The sequence below is a fragment of the Podarcis cretensis genome (genome assembly GCF_951804945.1).
Source record: "Podarcis cretensis genome assembly, chromosome: 1".
Taxonomy (NCBI): Eukaryota; Metazoa; Chordata; class Lepidosauria; order Squamata; family Lacertidae; genus Podarcis; species Podarcis cretensis.
The window spans coordinates 42,267,454-42,283,821 of NC_137170.1; the positions used below are offsets into that span (position 1 = coordinate 42,267,454).

The 16,368-nt window shown below is 39.8% G+C and overlaps 1 protein-coding gene across 1 annotated transcript in view; it reads left to right on the forward strand.

Moving 5' to 3' along the window:
- RYR3 (ryanodine receptor 3) overlaps nucleotides 1–16,368 on the forward strand; it is a 271,072-nt gene that overhangs the window by 131,306 nt on the left and 123,398 nt on the right. The window contains exons 29-36 of the mRNA XM_079954045.1: nucleotides 934–1,112; nucleotides 1,838–1,874; nucleotides 2,853–3,013; nucleotides 4,817–4,982; nucleotides 9,821–9,907; nucleotides 10,813–11,039; nucleotides 14,181–14,982; nucleotides 16,161–16,361. Coding sequence (XP_079810171.1) covers nucleotides 934–1,112; nucleotides 1,838–1,874; nucleotides 2,853–3,013; nucleotides 4,817–4,982; nucleotides 9,821–9,907; nucleotides 10,813–11,039; nucleotides 14,181–14,982; nucleotides 16,161–16,361 — 1,860 coding nt within the window. The remainder of the gene's footprint in view (nucleotides 1–933; nucleotides 1,113–1,837; nucleotides 1,875–2,852; nucleotides 3,014–4,816; nucleotides 4,983–9,820; nucleotides 9,908–10,812; nucleotides 11,040–14,180; nucleotides 14,983–16,160; nucleotides 16,362–16,368) is intronic.

A 16,368-nucleotide genomic window follows, 5' to 3' on the forward strand; every position in this document is an offset into this window, starting at 1 on the left:
TGTTCCCTTATACTTTTGGTTGCTAAGAATTACATTGCAGAAGTAATAATAATAATTTTATTATTTATATCCTGCCCATTTGGCTGGATTTCCCCAGCCATTCTGGCAGCTTACAGAACATATTAAAAACATAGTAAAATGTCAAACATTACAAACTTCCAGATACAGGGCTGCCTTCAGATGTCTTCGAGAAGTCAGATAGTTGTTTATTTCCTTGACATCTGATGGGAGGGTGTTCCACAGGGCAGGTGCCACTGCCGAGAAGGCCCTCTGCCTGGTTCCCTGTAACTTCACTTCTCACAGTGAGGGAGGCTATTTCTACATCGCCTTATTGTGAATATATATCATTGACAGTTCCCATAGGCTTTCACGTTAATCCCTTCACTTTCACTTCCTTTTATCTGCATTACTTCTCCTTTTAGATAAACTAAAATGGTTGTATTTCAATAATTTATTCCCAGACACAATTACAACCTGCTATTAAGATGTATTTAACACTAACTGTGTGCAAGATAGAAGTGATATTGTTGTTACTCTGTTTCACTATCCCATTCAATTAGTCTTTTTTTTTTAAGCAGATGGTTTGATGAGACACCCAGTGATTAGTTTACATTCTGTACACAGATACATTTCACAGATCCCTTTTTATAATCAAATTTGAACATGTTTAAACAGACAATACATGTGTATTCAGAAGTCCCATTGAGTTTGGGTAAGTGGGTATAAGACTGCAGCCTTGCTGTGTTAATGCTTGAGAACTTTGGTTTGTACAAAACTATTTTTGAGGTAGGACATCTGAAGGCGTATTCTGTGCATCTTAAAAACTTGCTACTCTGTCAAACTCTCTCTCTCTCTCTCTCTCTCTCTGTGTGTGTGTGTGTAACTGCTCCTTTTTTGTTTCATAAGAAAATTGTTAATAACCTTTGACTGCAGGTAACAAGAATTGATGGGAACATTGACAGTCCTCCTCGCTTAAAAGTTACCCATAAGACATTTGGAACACAGAATAGTAATGCAGACATGATATATTGTCGCTTGAGCATGCCAATTGAATTCCACTCATCTTTTAACTACAGTACTGGTTTGGAACTGATTGATAGTTTCCAAAAAAGGTTAGATATAAGTTTGATTTTCCTCTAGGCTTAACTTTGTTTTAAAACCACTTTCTTTTCTTTTTTGAGTCCATGGATTTAAAAATGATTTCTACTTACTCTGTACAGTTTTGTGGCTTTGGGTTTATCCTTAGTCTATAAACAAGAAATTTATCTATCCTGTAGTTAAATGGCTTTGATTATTCAGGGGTATTGAGCATGACAGGCTTCAGCTGAAAAGCAATCTACTGGGATGTATTCTGATTCAAAATATTGTAGTCACACTGCCTTTTTAAATTTATATGCTGCTGCAAGTCCTTCTCTTTAGCATATACCTATTTTTATTTAAAGCAGTTGAGGCGCAAAAGGACTTTCTGATCCTATGTCCTCTTTTAACTGACAGATAGAATTCATGCGTAATTTTCCCTTCATGGTTCTATCTAGCACAGATTTCATACTATGAAAAAAGTGCCAAAGTTCATATTTTCCAGATAGCAACCAATCCATCAAAGCTTCCCTTCATCATTTTTTCAGTGTTATAAAGTATTCTCTCATAGAATCATAGAATTGTAGAGTTGGAAGGTACAACGAATGTCATCTAGTCCAACATCGTGCAACGCAGGAATCTTTTGCCCAACATAGGCAAAACCCACGACCCTCAGATTGAGTCCCATACTCTACTGACTGAGCTATCTCAGTTCCTGTTTTATGTATTTAAATGACTGATAATTATACTTTATTTTCAGAAAACAGAACCAGGAGATACCTGTTCATGCCACAACGGTAAGTATATAACCATGGTTGTGGTTGTTGTTGTTTCTGTTTTTAGAAATGGGCTAGCTCCCCCAGGTTCAGATGAATTGGTTCAGATTCAGTCACACTGTTTCTCCTAAAACTGGGAAAGAATTTGAGTCAATGTGAGCCAATCCAGGTTGATGGTCATTAGGATATCATGGAGTCTGATCCCTCTGCCATTCCCAAACCCCTGCTCACCCAGTAAGCCCCCATTGATCCTCCAAGTCCCAGTCCTTCCCAACATGTACTGGCTTCTTCTGAGGACTGAATCGCTGCTGGATTGTCTGTAATCTTTGGGTTGAAGGATGGAATACAATTTCAATTCGAATTCAATAGGTAAAGGTAAAGGTAAAGGATCCCTGGATGGTTAAGTCCAGTCAAAGGCGACTATGGGGTGTGGTGCTCATCTCGCTTTCAGGCTGAGGAAGCCGGTGTTTGTCCACAGACAGCTTTCTGGGTCATGTGGCCAGCATGACTAAACCACTTCTGGTGCAACGGGACACTGTGAGAGAAACCAGAGTGCACGGAAACACTGTTTACCTTCGCGTCGCAACAGTACCTATTTATCTACTTGCACTGGTGTGCTTTCAAACTGGTAGGTTGGCAGCAGCCGGGACAGAGCAACGGGAGCTCACCCCGCTGCAGGGATTCGAACCGCCGACCTTCCGATTGGCAAGCCCAAGGGACTCAGTGGTTTAGACCACAGCGCCTCCTGCGTCAGTAATTAGTAGTTAGGCCCAGAGAAGCTCAGTGAAAATTGAACCACATGTCAGTGTGGAATGCTTTGAACATTTATCCAGGAAAAAATAAAGCACAACCGGTTTTGTTCAAGCCATGCATACTGATTCTATTAATTATTTCTTTTTAGTACACGGGATGCAGTTTTCTGTTAGAAGGTTTTTGTGCTTGTTTTCATTTAAATATATATTTATTTAAATATTTCCACTTGCTATTGTTTTTTTTCAGTACTACTACTCAGTGCGGATCTTTGCGGGCCAAGACCCATCTGTTGTCTGGATTGGCTGGGTAACACCTGATTACCACTTTTACAGTGAACATTTTGACTTAAATAAGAACTGCACAGTAACAGTTACTTTGGGAGATGAAAGAGGAAGAGTTCATGAAAGGTGTGACTCTTAGAAATTACCTGTTGATTAACCTATGTCTCAATTAATTTTATCAATAGTTGGAAAGGACTTTTAATTTTTATAACCCCAAAATGAAATTGGTTTGATTTTATTCATAACATTTGAACCTGAGGATATGCTTTGTGCAAGTACTTAATGCCATCATTTACTAATATTAGATACATTTAACAGTAACATTTATAGGACTCTGTGTCACTTCCTCAGCTACAATTCCTTGAAATTATGTGTCCTGTGGCTTTAACTGTGATGATAATTTTTATGCAGACTTCACAAGTAAAAAAGTAGAGTTTGAATGTTAGACTTATATTTTAAAAAAATATGTTGTTAACTTTTCAATAAGTAATATGCAAACAGCTGAGTGACAGGGTGAAAAAGATTTTTTTCCAGGTTTCATTGTACTGTACTTCTAATTAGAAAAGTAAGATTTAAATGAACCTTTCAGGTGATCCTTGCAAGTGACTACTGACTTAAAGTTAGTTTTAAATGCAAAGCTTGCACTTAACATGCTTCCTTATGTTTGGCTATAAGCCACCATTTATCCAAGGGCTCATCCACACTGCAATTTCTTGCATTTGTCCCATGATTTCTATGCACAGGTCTGAGAGGGTTTTCTTTTGCCCCGCTGCTTTCCCCGGGAAACCTGATGTTTACTCAGTAAAAGACTTTGGGCTTCAACCTTTCAGTGGCGCTCTGTACAGTGCTTCTCACATTCTGTTGTTTGTCATGGCTGCAGCACTTTCTGTGGCTTCCTCTTGGCTCAGTGCCCAGGGCAGGCAAACTGGACGTCCATCCCTTAATCCACCTCTGGTTTACTGCTGAGTTGGAGCAAATGTCAGCCCACAGAAAACCTACCCGAGTTTATTCTGATTCAGCTGTAAACTGCAGGTTTTCCCAGGGAAAGTGGTGAGGGGGGGGGGGAGAGAAAACCCCACTCGGACTCACACCTAGAAATCGAAGAACAAGCAAAAGTGTGATTAAGCCCAAAGATACAGGGTGTCCCTTATGGGTCTGATAGAGCTGGGTTAGGCCACGTATAGAAATGGAGTTCAATTATATCAATATGCTGTCCCTGTTCTTCCCATCTGACCTGGGTTTTGCTGCCTCTCTGCTTGCTTAGGCTCAAGCTACAGGTTACAAGGTGAAAATTGTGTTTTCTCTTTGCATATCCTCTTTCCCTTCCCTTCCCTTCCCTCCCCCTCCCCCAGTTGCTTTCTCCCATGAAGGGGCTCCAGTTTTACAGCTTTGGGGATGGTGTTCCTGTATTTCTGTTGCACCAACAGTGATGTTATCTCAGATATAGTATTGGTGGATTTGATTACCGCAGGTATCTTACACCAGCGCTTCAGTGTTAACAATGGCTCACAATTGTTACCGCCACACTTCAAAATGCTGGTTTTAAACTCTAAAGCCCTAAATGGCTTGGATTAGGAGTACTTTATGTCTTACTGTGATCATGTAGGTTTACCATAAACACCTTTCTTATTATGCTGTGTACTTTGGCAAATGTGGCTTTCTGCACCTATAGAACTCACTTCAGCTGGAGACTCTTCAAATACTTAACTGGGCTGGGCTGTCTGGAATTTGGTGACCAGACTTAAACTATCACAAGGAAATGGATTTTTAATCTGTAGTTAGTTCCTTTGTTGCATATTTTTCTGTTATAGTACAACCCATAGGATGGAGCAAGCTAAAGCTCCCCCCCCCAAAAAAAATCAACAAAATCTGCATCTTTACTCTGTTTAACCACTACTTGTCCCGATGAATATATATATTTTTTTTCAGTGTAAAACGTAGCAATTGCTACCTGGTCTGGGGAGGAGAAACATCTGTTAATTCACAAAGATCTGGTCGTGGTAACGTTGATTTAGAAATTGGATGCCTTGTTGAGTTGGCTACTGGAATGTTGTCATTCACAGCCAATGGAAAAGAACTGGGAACTTTCTACCAGGTATCAATATATTTTACCAAAATCATTGTCATCATCATCCTCTTTATTTCAAAGTGACTGTAAAAGATGAAACATGTTTTATTGAAATACTGCTGGATAATGTGTGACGGCTGATTGGTGTTTGTGTTACTGTATGAGTATGTAGGTTTTGAAAATATACTATGGGCCCTGAACCACATATTCTTATACTGTGCACACTCAATTTTGTGCAAGCATAGGTAGGCTACTAGTCCTGGTGGCTATGTTGTAATTCCATTTTCAGAGGCAGTGATGCTTCTGAATACCAGATACTGGAAAACCACAGGAGGGGAGAACACGGTTGCACTCAGATCCTGCTTTTGGGCTTCCCATAGCCATTTGGTAGACCACTGCTAGAACAGGATGCTAGACTACCTAGGCCACTGGCCTGATCCATCAGGACTATTACTATGTTCTTACTTGGCATAGACCTAGTGGTGGTTCATTAAGGGGGCGGAGGCAATGGTGTATTTCCAGTGGTAGTACTCTGCTTATTAGGATAGGAATCAGGGAGGTAGTAGCAAGGTTGGGAGAGTTCCAGGTTGATAATGATGTTCCAGAAGCTCCCCCAATCTTGCTGCTATGTCATCCCATTAGGGATGCAGGTGGCGCTGCAGTCTAAACTACTGAGCCCCTTGGGCTTGCTGATGAGAAGGTCAGCGGTTCTAATCCCTGCAACAGGGTGAGCTTCCATTGCTCTGTCCCAGCTCCTGCCAACCTAGCAGTTCAAAAGTACGCCAGTGCAAGTAGATAAATAGGTACCGCCGCGGTGGGAAGGTAAACAGCATTTCCGTGTGCTCTGGTTTCCATCACGGTGTCCGCTTGCACCAGAAGCGGTTCAGTCATGCTGACCACATGACTCGGAAAGCTGTCTGTGAAAAAACGCCGGCTCCCTCGGCCTGAAAGCGAGATGAACGCCACAACCCCATAGTTGCCTTTGACTGGACTTAACCGTCCAGGGGTCCTTTACTTTACCATTCCATTTGCAGTGCCACTGTCACTGGGAGGTGTCTACCTCACACACACACACACACACACACACATACATACACCCCCCCCCTGAAAGGCAGTTGCACATATAGTCTATAAATACATGCATAATGAAAGAACAAGTGATACTAAGATATGTTATGCAATAGGTCTGGGCATATTCCACACCATGTAGTATTGTTGTGCCCCCCCCCCCCATCTCAGGACTCACTTGGAAAAGTGGCTGCAGCCATGGCATTATGAGATTACAAATGAAATTGCCTCACTAAATCATCACTCATGATTTCTGTCTGGGTCTTATAGTATAGTATACCAAATCTGCATAGATGCATGCCTAAGAATAAAAATTCATCACCATGCTAGTCACAATAGACGTCAGCTTATATCAAGCCTGTACTTAAAATCCAAGCTATTTTTGCTGAAATTCCTTCTATCCGTGTATGAGACAAAGGCTGTCATCTTCAAGTGAAATTACGATGACACCTTTTTCTACTCCAATCAGGAGTGTCATAGGAAAGCTGGGTATGCAATTAACAATTCTTTATTTAGTGCAGTGTGTGATGGATATAGAATAAACATGGCATGAAACCAGTTAGGGAAGACAAAGGTTATTGTATGATCTTTATGGAGACAAAAGATTTGTACATTAACTCTACATTTATCTTGTATGCTGAAATAAAGAGGTTCCAATTGGAAAGAGAAATGAATATGAAATCATTTAATTCAGTTCTTGAGCACAATATAAGAGAGTAGATAGATTATTTTTTAAAATAGAAAAAATCATCATTTAGAAATATTTTATTACCATTAGTGAACTCCCATTCCTGCTGATGCCACATTACTCCTAGACCTAGTGCAGCCATATCCAGACATTCTCTTTGTGTCTTGATGTCACCTGTGAGAATGGAGAACAGGGGCAAGTGCACTAATCTCTGTCATGACCCTGCATGACTTGGAAGGTGAACATCAGACTCAGTTGATATAGAAACCAGACGCCTTGTTCAGTTGGCTAATGGAAAAGAAGTGGGAGCTTTCTACCAGGTATCAGTTTATTTTCCAGAAAATTCCACTTGTCTCAAAATGGCTATACAAGATGCAACATACTTTATGGATCCACCGCTGAGTCATTTAGAAACCTGATCTTCCAGTAGTTTTGATTGTGCAGAGATGAAGCACACATTAGAGTACATAATTTTGCCTATTGCGTGGCAGTGTGGGCCGTGAAGAACTGTCTTCCTCACAACCCCTTAGGGCCCCACTGTGACTCTTTTTACAAGACGTTTTGAAGATAAGATCACTCATCTGTGTTGAGATGACGCTGCTTAGAGTGCAAATCCGTCTGAGGTGTACAGTGCTGTTCTGTGGGATCAGTTTCAGTTGATATGGCTTGATGACATGGACAAGGTGCTCGCAGGAATGCAGCAAACACATGCCCTCTGGACTCTTGCCCTTCTTGGCTGATTAAAATACAGTACATTGTTCAAGCTGCTAACAGTGGTCATGAGTGTCATGAGCAGTGCTTTTATATAGAAAAAAAATGGTGCCTGTACTCACCGTGTAGTTGTTATAGTAAGTGCCACACTTTTAACATTTGGGCGGAAAAGGTGCCAGTACTGTGTTCCCTTGAGTAAACCCAGGAAAAAAGCATTGGTAGTTGAGCATATTGTGCCAGTATTAAAATAATTTCATTAGCTAGCAGCTTGTTTCTCGGTTTAATTGAGGCTGTTGTTCTTTGGTCTTTTAAAAAACCTTTAGCAGCTTGACTAGGAATGCCCTCTTCCTCCCCATTGCTAAATATATTTGTTGGATGCCATATTATGGTTGCTTTCTGAGGTTAGGCAAAAGCTATCAGAGGGTAAGCCTTTTCAGCATAAGTGCACAAATTGTGGAACTCCTGCTGTAGCCTGTTCATTACGTGCCATTATTACTGTTTTTTAGGCACTAGGTGATTCTCTTTGGTGTTTTAATGGCATATTATTATTATTATTATTATTATTATTATTATTATTATTAAAAATATTTGGTCCACCTTTCAAATGGTTCACTATTTTGAAGCATTTTACTCACTAGTTTATTATTAATTATTTTTATCTGCTACATTTGTTTTGCTTAATTTCATTGCTGCTAGTAGCTGCTTTGAAATATTTGCAAGCAGGAGAAATAGAAATATATATTTAAAAAGTTGCTGCAGTGTGCGGTATGTACAGTATACAAAATTTAAAAGGAAGTTTAAGCGGCTTGTCAATGTTCTATAACATGCAATGCAAGTAATCCTGCTTGGACTACTGCAATGCGCTCTACGTGGGGCTACCTTTGAAGGTGACCCAGAAACTACAACTAATCCAGAACGCGGCAGCTAGACTGGTGACTGGGAGCGGCCACAGAGACCACATAACACCGGTCTTGAAAGACCTACATTGGCTCCCAGTACGTTTCCGAGCACAATTCAAAGTGTTGGTGCTGATCTTTAAAGCCCTAAATGGCCTTGGTCCAGTATATCTGAAGAAGCGTCTCCACCCCCATCGTTCTACCCGGACACTAAGGTCCAGCACCGAGGGCTTTCTGGCGGTTCCCTCACTGCGAGAAGCTAAGTTACAGGGAACCAGGCAGAGGGCCTTCTTGGTAGTGGCACCTTCCCTGTGGAACGCCCTTCCACCAGATGTCAAAGAGAACAACAACTACCAGACTTTTAGAAGACATCTGAAGGCAGCCCTGTTTAGGGAAGCTTTTAATGTTTGATGTATCACAGTATTTTAATATTTTTTTGGAAGCCGCCCAGAGTGGCTGGGGTGGCCCAGCCAGATGGGCGGGGTATAAATAAGTTGTTGTTGTTGTTGTTGTCATCATCATCATCAAATATTCTGGAGTTTTCAGTGTACTGTATACTGAAGCATTCACCACATGCTTCCTTAGTACCCCTGTTCCCTGTGCCGTACATTGCAGTAGAGCAGAACGTTGCAATCAGGGCTCTTGGACAAAGTTAGATGAGATTAAAGATCTGCTATTGGATCCACCACAGTTTTTTAAAAATGGGATATGAAGGTATAGAAGGAGGGATTTCAGTATCTTAGTATATGGGAAGGTGGTTTAACTCTTGTCTCTGTGCTGTTTTCTCAACTGAAACCACTTCTCTGAACCTCGTATTTCCCCAGTAGGAAGAAACCTATGTCTCTGTGTTGAGTGGGTACCCAATTTTGCAGGCAGATGTGTGCAATTATATAAATGAATCTAGGTTTGCTTATGCCAGGGGTTGTCAACTTGGTCCCTACCGCCTACTAGTGGGTGTTTCAGGATTCTAGGTGGGCGGTAGGTGGTTCTATGGCACAAGAGCTCCTTCCATCGAGCACTGGTGGGAGGTAAGGAAATTTTACCATCAAGAAAGATGCATTAGTGGGCGGTAGGTATAAAAAGGTTGACTACCCCTGGTTTACGCTTTAGAAATATAGGCTGTTTACCCTTATCTCTCTGTGAATGAGTATGTGTGAGCAAGTTCATTTTCCTACGTTTTGCTTTGGAGCAAACTCTTCAGTTTAACATGAGCAATGTAACCCCCAAAACGAAACATTTCTTCCTGTTCCAGTTTGTTCTTTTCAGTAATTGCATCCCTTTATAAGAGCATTGGTTTGCTTGTCTAGTTGTGCTGCCTTTTTTCACAGCATGACTCTTGATATGCTTTCTCTGAATTAAGTCCCATTGAATTAAAGGAACTTACTTCTAGGTAAGTGTGTACTAAGAATTGCAACTTTAGTAAATGTTGCACAACAGTATCATTGTTGCAAGTTGATAATAGGTTCATGCTGCATTTTAACTGCAATAAATATATTTTTCAGGTTGAACCAAACACAAAATTATTTCCAGCAGCTTTTTTACAGCCTACGAGCACAAACCTTGTACAGTTTGAACTGGGTAAATTAAAGGTATTTTTAATAAAATTATTATCAACGGATATTATGGACTTTAAAGTAAATTCTGTAATGCCATCTGTATGATTTCGTTAACACGATTAGTAGAATTTCACTTTTCCCTCTCCCATTCCCTGGAACTATTAGTGAAATGATTCCTGAAGTATAAAAAAGCGTTGTTTCCTCAAAAATGTAAAAAATAAAATAGAAATATATGGGCATATATTAGATAGCATACCTAAAGAGAGCTGCATGTCTGCTTACAAGTTCAGATACTAGATACAACAGGGAAGGGAAGACTTATCACATTTCTGTCTTGTTTTTGCATTTCAAGTATAGCTGCTAATGATCATCCTGTCTGACTGACATTGGAAGATAATAGACAATGGACAAATTGCCTGTTCCAGATGGCATCCACCCGAGAGTTCTCAAAGAACTCAAACATGACATTGCTGATCTTCTAAAAAAATATGTAACTTGTCCCTAAGGTCAGCTACCATACCTGAAGATTGGGAAGTAGCTCAATGTAACACCATTTTTTTAAAAAAAATAAATAAATTTATTTGTAAGAAGGGATCCAGGAGGGGGCGGACACTGGAAATTACAGGCCAGTTAGCTTAACATCTTTTCCCAGAAAACTGGTGGAAATTATTATAAACTAACCAAGCATATTGAAGAAGAAGACTTGCTGAAGCAGAGCCAGCATGGCTTCTGGAAGGCAAGGTCCTTCTCATAATTCTATTAAGATTCTTTGAGACTGTCAACAAGCAGTTGACTTGGACTTTCAACAAGCTTTTTCACCAAAGACTCCTAGGTAAACTTACCTATCTTTCAATATGTATACCATGAGGTGTTAACTCAAAGTTCTGTTTTTTTTAAAAATTATCCATTTATGGGTTTGTTTGTTTGTTTGTTTTTAGAACACTATGCCTTTATCAGCAGCAATCTTTAAAAGTGAAGAGAGAAACCCTATTCCCCAGTGCCCTCCTCGGCTGGATGTTCAAACTATCACACCTGTTGTGTGGAGCAGAATGCCAAACAGTTTCCTGAAAGTAGAAGCTGAGAAAGTCAGTGACCGCCATGGGTGGGTGGTCCAGTGCCTGGAACCTTTGCAGATGATGGCTCTTCATATTCCTGAAGAAAGCAGGTACATTTAAAAGATACAGTGGTACCTCGGTTACATAAGCTTCAGGTTACATACACTTCAGGTTACGGACTCCGCTAACCCAGAAATAGTACCTCAGGTTAAGAACTTTGCTTCAGGATGAGAACAGAAATCGTGCAGCAGCAGCACGGCAGCAGCAGGAGGCCCCATTAGCTAAAGTGGTACCTCAGGTTAAGAACAGTTTCAGGTTAAGAACGGACCTCCGGAACGAATTAAGTACTTAACCTGACGTACCACTGTACTTTGCTTCCTTAAGAGCAAGTAGGTTATATTTGATTTATGTTAGTTTTTAATTCCTATCGTTAAATCTCTCATTCAACTTATAAAAGTTGGACTGGTTCATGACTAGTTGTGCCAGAATGTGTTTGGAAATCCATGTTTCCTAGCCACATCAGATTCACACTATTAGTTTCTGGGAAATGGTTCTCTAAATGGAAACAAGTCAGAAGCTTAAATTCACCCTGTGCAACAAGAACAAATTATCTGGATTTGGGGGAACACCCCTTCCATGGGGGTTTTTGCTTGTGGAAGGGTACTTCTTTTCCCAGCTACTTGGAAATATCACTACATATAAAAGGAATTATTTGCTCCTACTGCATAAATGTAAAAAAATAATAATAATTCTGGATTTAATTTTTCATCCTTTAATGTAGAGCCTAATGCAGCCCCTGAGGCATGCACAACATAGATTCTTCACATATTACTTTCATATTTGTAAGGATTACTTACTCTTTTAGGTTATAGTGCAAGTTATATAGCTTTAAAAAAGGTTATTTCAGTCATAATTCTTGCGATCTATCCAGAGCTTAGTACTGTTCTTCTGTATTAGATTACAAAAAAAAAATTAAATCATAAATCTGAAAATGTACCCTCTGGAAAATACAGATTTATAGCAAGATATAACCTGAGAAATTGATCTTTTCCCATGCACATGGACCAATTCTAATAAACCCGGAAGGAAAGAAGTAGAAAGTCTTTTATTAAAACACATCGCTTCCGTATTTTCCAGTGAAGCTATAAAAATACTGGACATGATGGTGATGATCCTGCTAATCTATGCATGACCAAGGGTTCAATCCTATACACAAGCAGCTGATGTAAAGCAAGTATAAAAGTAAAGCCAGTGTAAATTTACTCTAGATCCAAACTCTATTCAGCAATGGGACTACTGCTGGCTAAGCGGGCCTAAACCTGGTCGAGGAAAAGCAAGCCTTTAAAATAGTGTTTCAGTTGCACCACCCTTTTTGCCTGCTTAACTTACTCTGGGTTGCCAGGTCACATAGTCACGTGACCAAGATAAACCGTTCTCTCTCTTTAGTCCCACTACCCCCCCTGCCCCTGGAGCATCACTTTCTCATGGCTTACACCACCTTAAGATCCTTCATGCTTGGCTCAGCCAGTTGGAGCCTGGCTGAGACAGGATGCCAGAGATACCCTGGTGTATCTCCATCTGATCCATGGATGAGAGATTGAAGGTGGCATAGCCTGGCTTCTCTAGGAACATCCCAGCACAACCAGAGATCCATCCACTCATCCATTGTGGATCTTGCAGTAGAATTGCTTCCTAATTCTAGATCCAACCCATTCTTTGGGTTCTGCTCCCTAATTCAGTTGTCTTTACACAAATGCAGTGTATGGGAAGCAAACAAGATGAACTGGAGATTTTAATACAGGGTGGCAAATATGACCTGGTAGGCACTACTGAAACAGATAATTCAACAGTCAGTCTGCGAGCATCTAGAAAAGGATGCTGTGATTACTAAGACCCAGCATGGGTTTCTCAAAAATAAGTCATGCCAGACCAATCTGATTTTTATTTTTGGATGGAATTACAAACTTGGTAGATTAGGAAAATGCTGTAGACATAGTGTATTTTGATTTGAGTGAGGCTTTTGACAAAATTCCCCCATGATATTCTCACAAGGAAGCTGGTAAAATGTGGGTTGAACGAGGTAACTGTTAGGTGGATTTGGAAAGGAATTGCTGAAACAGTTAATTGAAGTGGAATACAAAAAGGGAGGCGTGAGGAAGTCAGTGAAACAAGTGAATGAAAGCTAAGATTGAAAATATTGGAAGTGTTTTTAATTGTTTTTGTTTTCTTTTGTTAATTCAATGTTTTATGTAGTGTTTTTGTTTCTGTTTTTGTGTTTTATTATGTTGATTTGTTTAATTCTTTTTCTTTCTTTTTGTAATCTTTAAACTATTAATAAATAATATTTTTTTAAAAAAAAAGTTGCAAGAAAGGAGATTCCAACTAAATATTCGGAAAACTTTTAGTAAGAGCTGTTCAGCAGTGGAACAGACTCCCATGAGAGGTGGTGGACTCTCCCTCCTTGGAGGTTTTTAAGCAGAGGTTGGATGGCCATTTGCTATGGATGCTTTAGCTGAGATTCCTGCATTACAGAGGGTTGGACTAGATGACTCTCGGGGTCCCTTCCAACTCTAAGATTCTATTATTTACTTCCTTGTCTATTTATAGTATTTGTATCCTGTTCTTCAGCCAAAATGCCTCCCAGAACCTCTTACATGAAATCAAAGCAAGACACTCAGTTCCTGCAGGCTTACAATCCAAAAAGAAACATATAGACACACACACAAATGGGGAAAGGGGCAGGAAGAGGAAAATCAAAATTAATGTATCAGTTTCTAAGCAGTCATTCCCATATTGGCTAACTGGCACAGTTCAGAGGCCTCCAGCAAAGCTGGTGAAACGAGCCCTGCTTCCTATCTCTCCCACTGAGGCAATCTGATGGAATGGCAGTTGAGGGAGATGAGGCCTGAAGGGGCTGGCCTGTCAAAGCAGAGTCAACGGAGTGAGCTCTGCTTCTCAGCTCTCCCACTGCTGGAAAGTAAATCACAGTTCTCTTCCAGTGTGCCTTACTTGTTCGTTTAATATTGTTTAAAATGTTGGTAAATGTTGCATATTTTATAAAATTGTGGTCTGTAAGTTGGACATTTTCAATGTGTGTGTTTTTATCCGAAGTTTAAATACACATAGCTGAAGCAGAAGTGAGTTATGCTCCCAGGCCTTTATCTTTTTTGCAGTTCTTATGAAGTACCTAATAAAATGTACTTAATGAATGAAAGCTAATTTGAAATGTTTCTGTTTTGTTTCCATTGCAGGTGTATTGATATTTTAGAGCTATGTGAACAAGAGGACCTGATGAGGTTCCACTACCACACTTTAAAACTGTATAGTTCTGTTTGTGCATTGGGTAATAACAGAGTAGCTCATATACTTTGCAGCCATGTGGATGTTTCTCAGTTATTTTATACAATAGATAATCGATATTTACCTGGACTCTTGCGTTCTGGATTCTATGACTTACTTATCAGCATTCATTTAGAATACTCCAAGGAAGCTAAACTCATGATGAACAATGAATTTATAATTCCAATCACAGATGAAACCAGAAAAATCAAATTATTTCCAGATGAATCAAAGAGACATGGTTTGCCTGGAGTTGGGCTCAGCACCTGCTTGAAACCAGGTTTCAAATTCTCTACCCCTTGTTTTGTTTTGTCTCATGAGGATCATCAGAAACCTAGTCCAGAGATACCACTCGAGATGCTTAAGTCAAGAGCTATAAGCATGCTAACAGAAGCAGTCTACTGCAGTGGGACACACATACGAGACCCTGTTGGGGGGAAAGTTGAGTTCCAGTTTGTTCCCGTTCTGAAACTTATAGGAACATTGCTCATAATGGGAGTTTTTGATGATCATGATGTCAAACAGATTTTACTCCTCATTGATCCATGTGTGTTTGGTGAAACCAAAGAAGAAGTAACGGAAAAAGCAGAGAAAGAGGATGTTGCACAAATAGAAGAAAAAGCTATAGAGGCTGGAGAAAAGGCAATCAGGGAGCCTAAACCCCCAATAAAAGGCTTGCTGCAAACAAGATTGCCTGAATGTGTTAAACTCCAGGTGACAACCTTAAAGTAAATGCAGAAGTGTTGAAATACTGTTGAAATAAATTGTAAAATGTTTTCCAGTAATCTGAGCAAAGAGCCTGAACAGCAGTATTCTTGAGACTTTTTTTTTTTTTTTTTTTTTTGCTAATTCTTTATTGGTCTTAGTTTGACCAGACACAACTAATTTTCATCTTTCTACTGTTCTACTGTTCTACTGTTCCACAAAAGGCAAAACTGGTAAAATACTATGGGTTATATTCAGTGCTGCAGTTATTTTTGAGCAACAAAATTTCATACACAATGGAACTTCCCCTCTTCCGCTGCCTGTAGCACCATATACCCTCAAAATCTTCTCCTGAAGATTGGAAGACCCTCAGGAGGAGATTTTGGGAGTGTGCAAGGGAGGAAGAGACAGGGAAGCCTCAGTGTGTGAGTGAAATTTTGCTTGTGCAACAATGGATACAACCCTGTCACATTCTTTTGATATAAATTATGTACGTTTGTACATTGAAGATGCACCACTGGGGAACACACTGGTTTAATCATATTATATACCTGTGGTGATTTGTCCCCTCACTTTTAATTATCACACATAAGTTAATAAGCAAATAATAGGCATTGGGTTGGATAAAAGTATAAGCAGATGGAAAGTAGCTTTTAGTGCAGTTCTGCAAAAGCTTGTGTAAGAGCTTGCACAATAGTTGGTTGTCTTGTTTGTTTAAATGTACTTACACTCACTTTTTACCATCTGGTCCTAGGGCAGTTTACATATATCTCAGGACAAATATAAACCATGTAATTCATTAAAATTACTAGACCATAAATGAAACCATAAATTCAATGGGAGGAGTATTCTGATCTAATCTCCTGGTGTTATAATAGCTAAGTTCTATGGAAGTTTTTGTGCTTCTGCAAAAGGTTGCATGAGCTCTTGTAAAAGCACATAAACATTGTGGATTTATTTGCTCTTTTCTCACACAGCACTCTAGCATTAGCCTCTTAGAGTGGAAGACCTCCTTGCACATATAAAAGGGCCTCTTTGGATCCAACAACCCACGCTCCTTCTCATTAACCACAAAACTGAGTATCCACTGACAGTAATGTGGCAAACTATGCTGTTGTTCTTTCACATGAATTTATTTGTGCCGTTCCATAACTTGGCCACATAATGCATCTCTTATTTTATGCTAGATGTGTGAGCTATTAAATTATTTCTGCGACTGTGAGCTGAAACACAGAGTGGAAGCCATTGTATCATTCGCAGATACTTACGTCTCAAAGTTGCAGTACAATCAGAAATATAGATATAATGAACTCATGCAAGCCTTGAATATGTCTGCTGCTTTAACAGCTAAGAAGACAAAGGAATTTCGCTCTCCTCCTCAAGAGCAGGTAGATT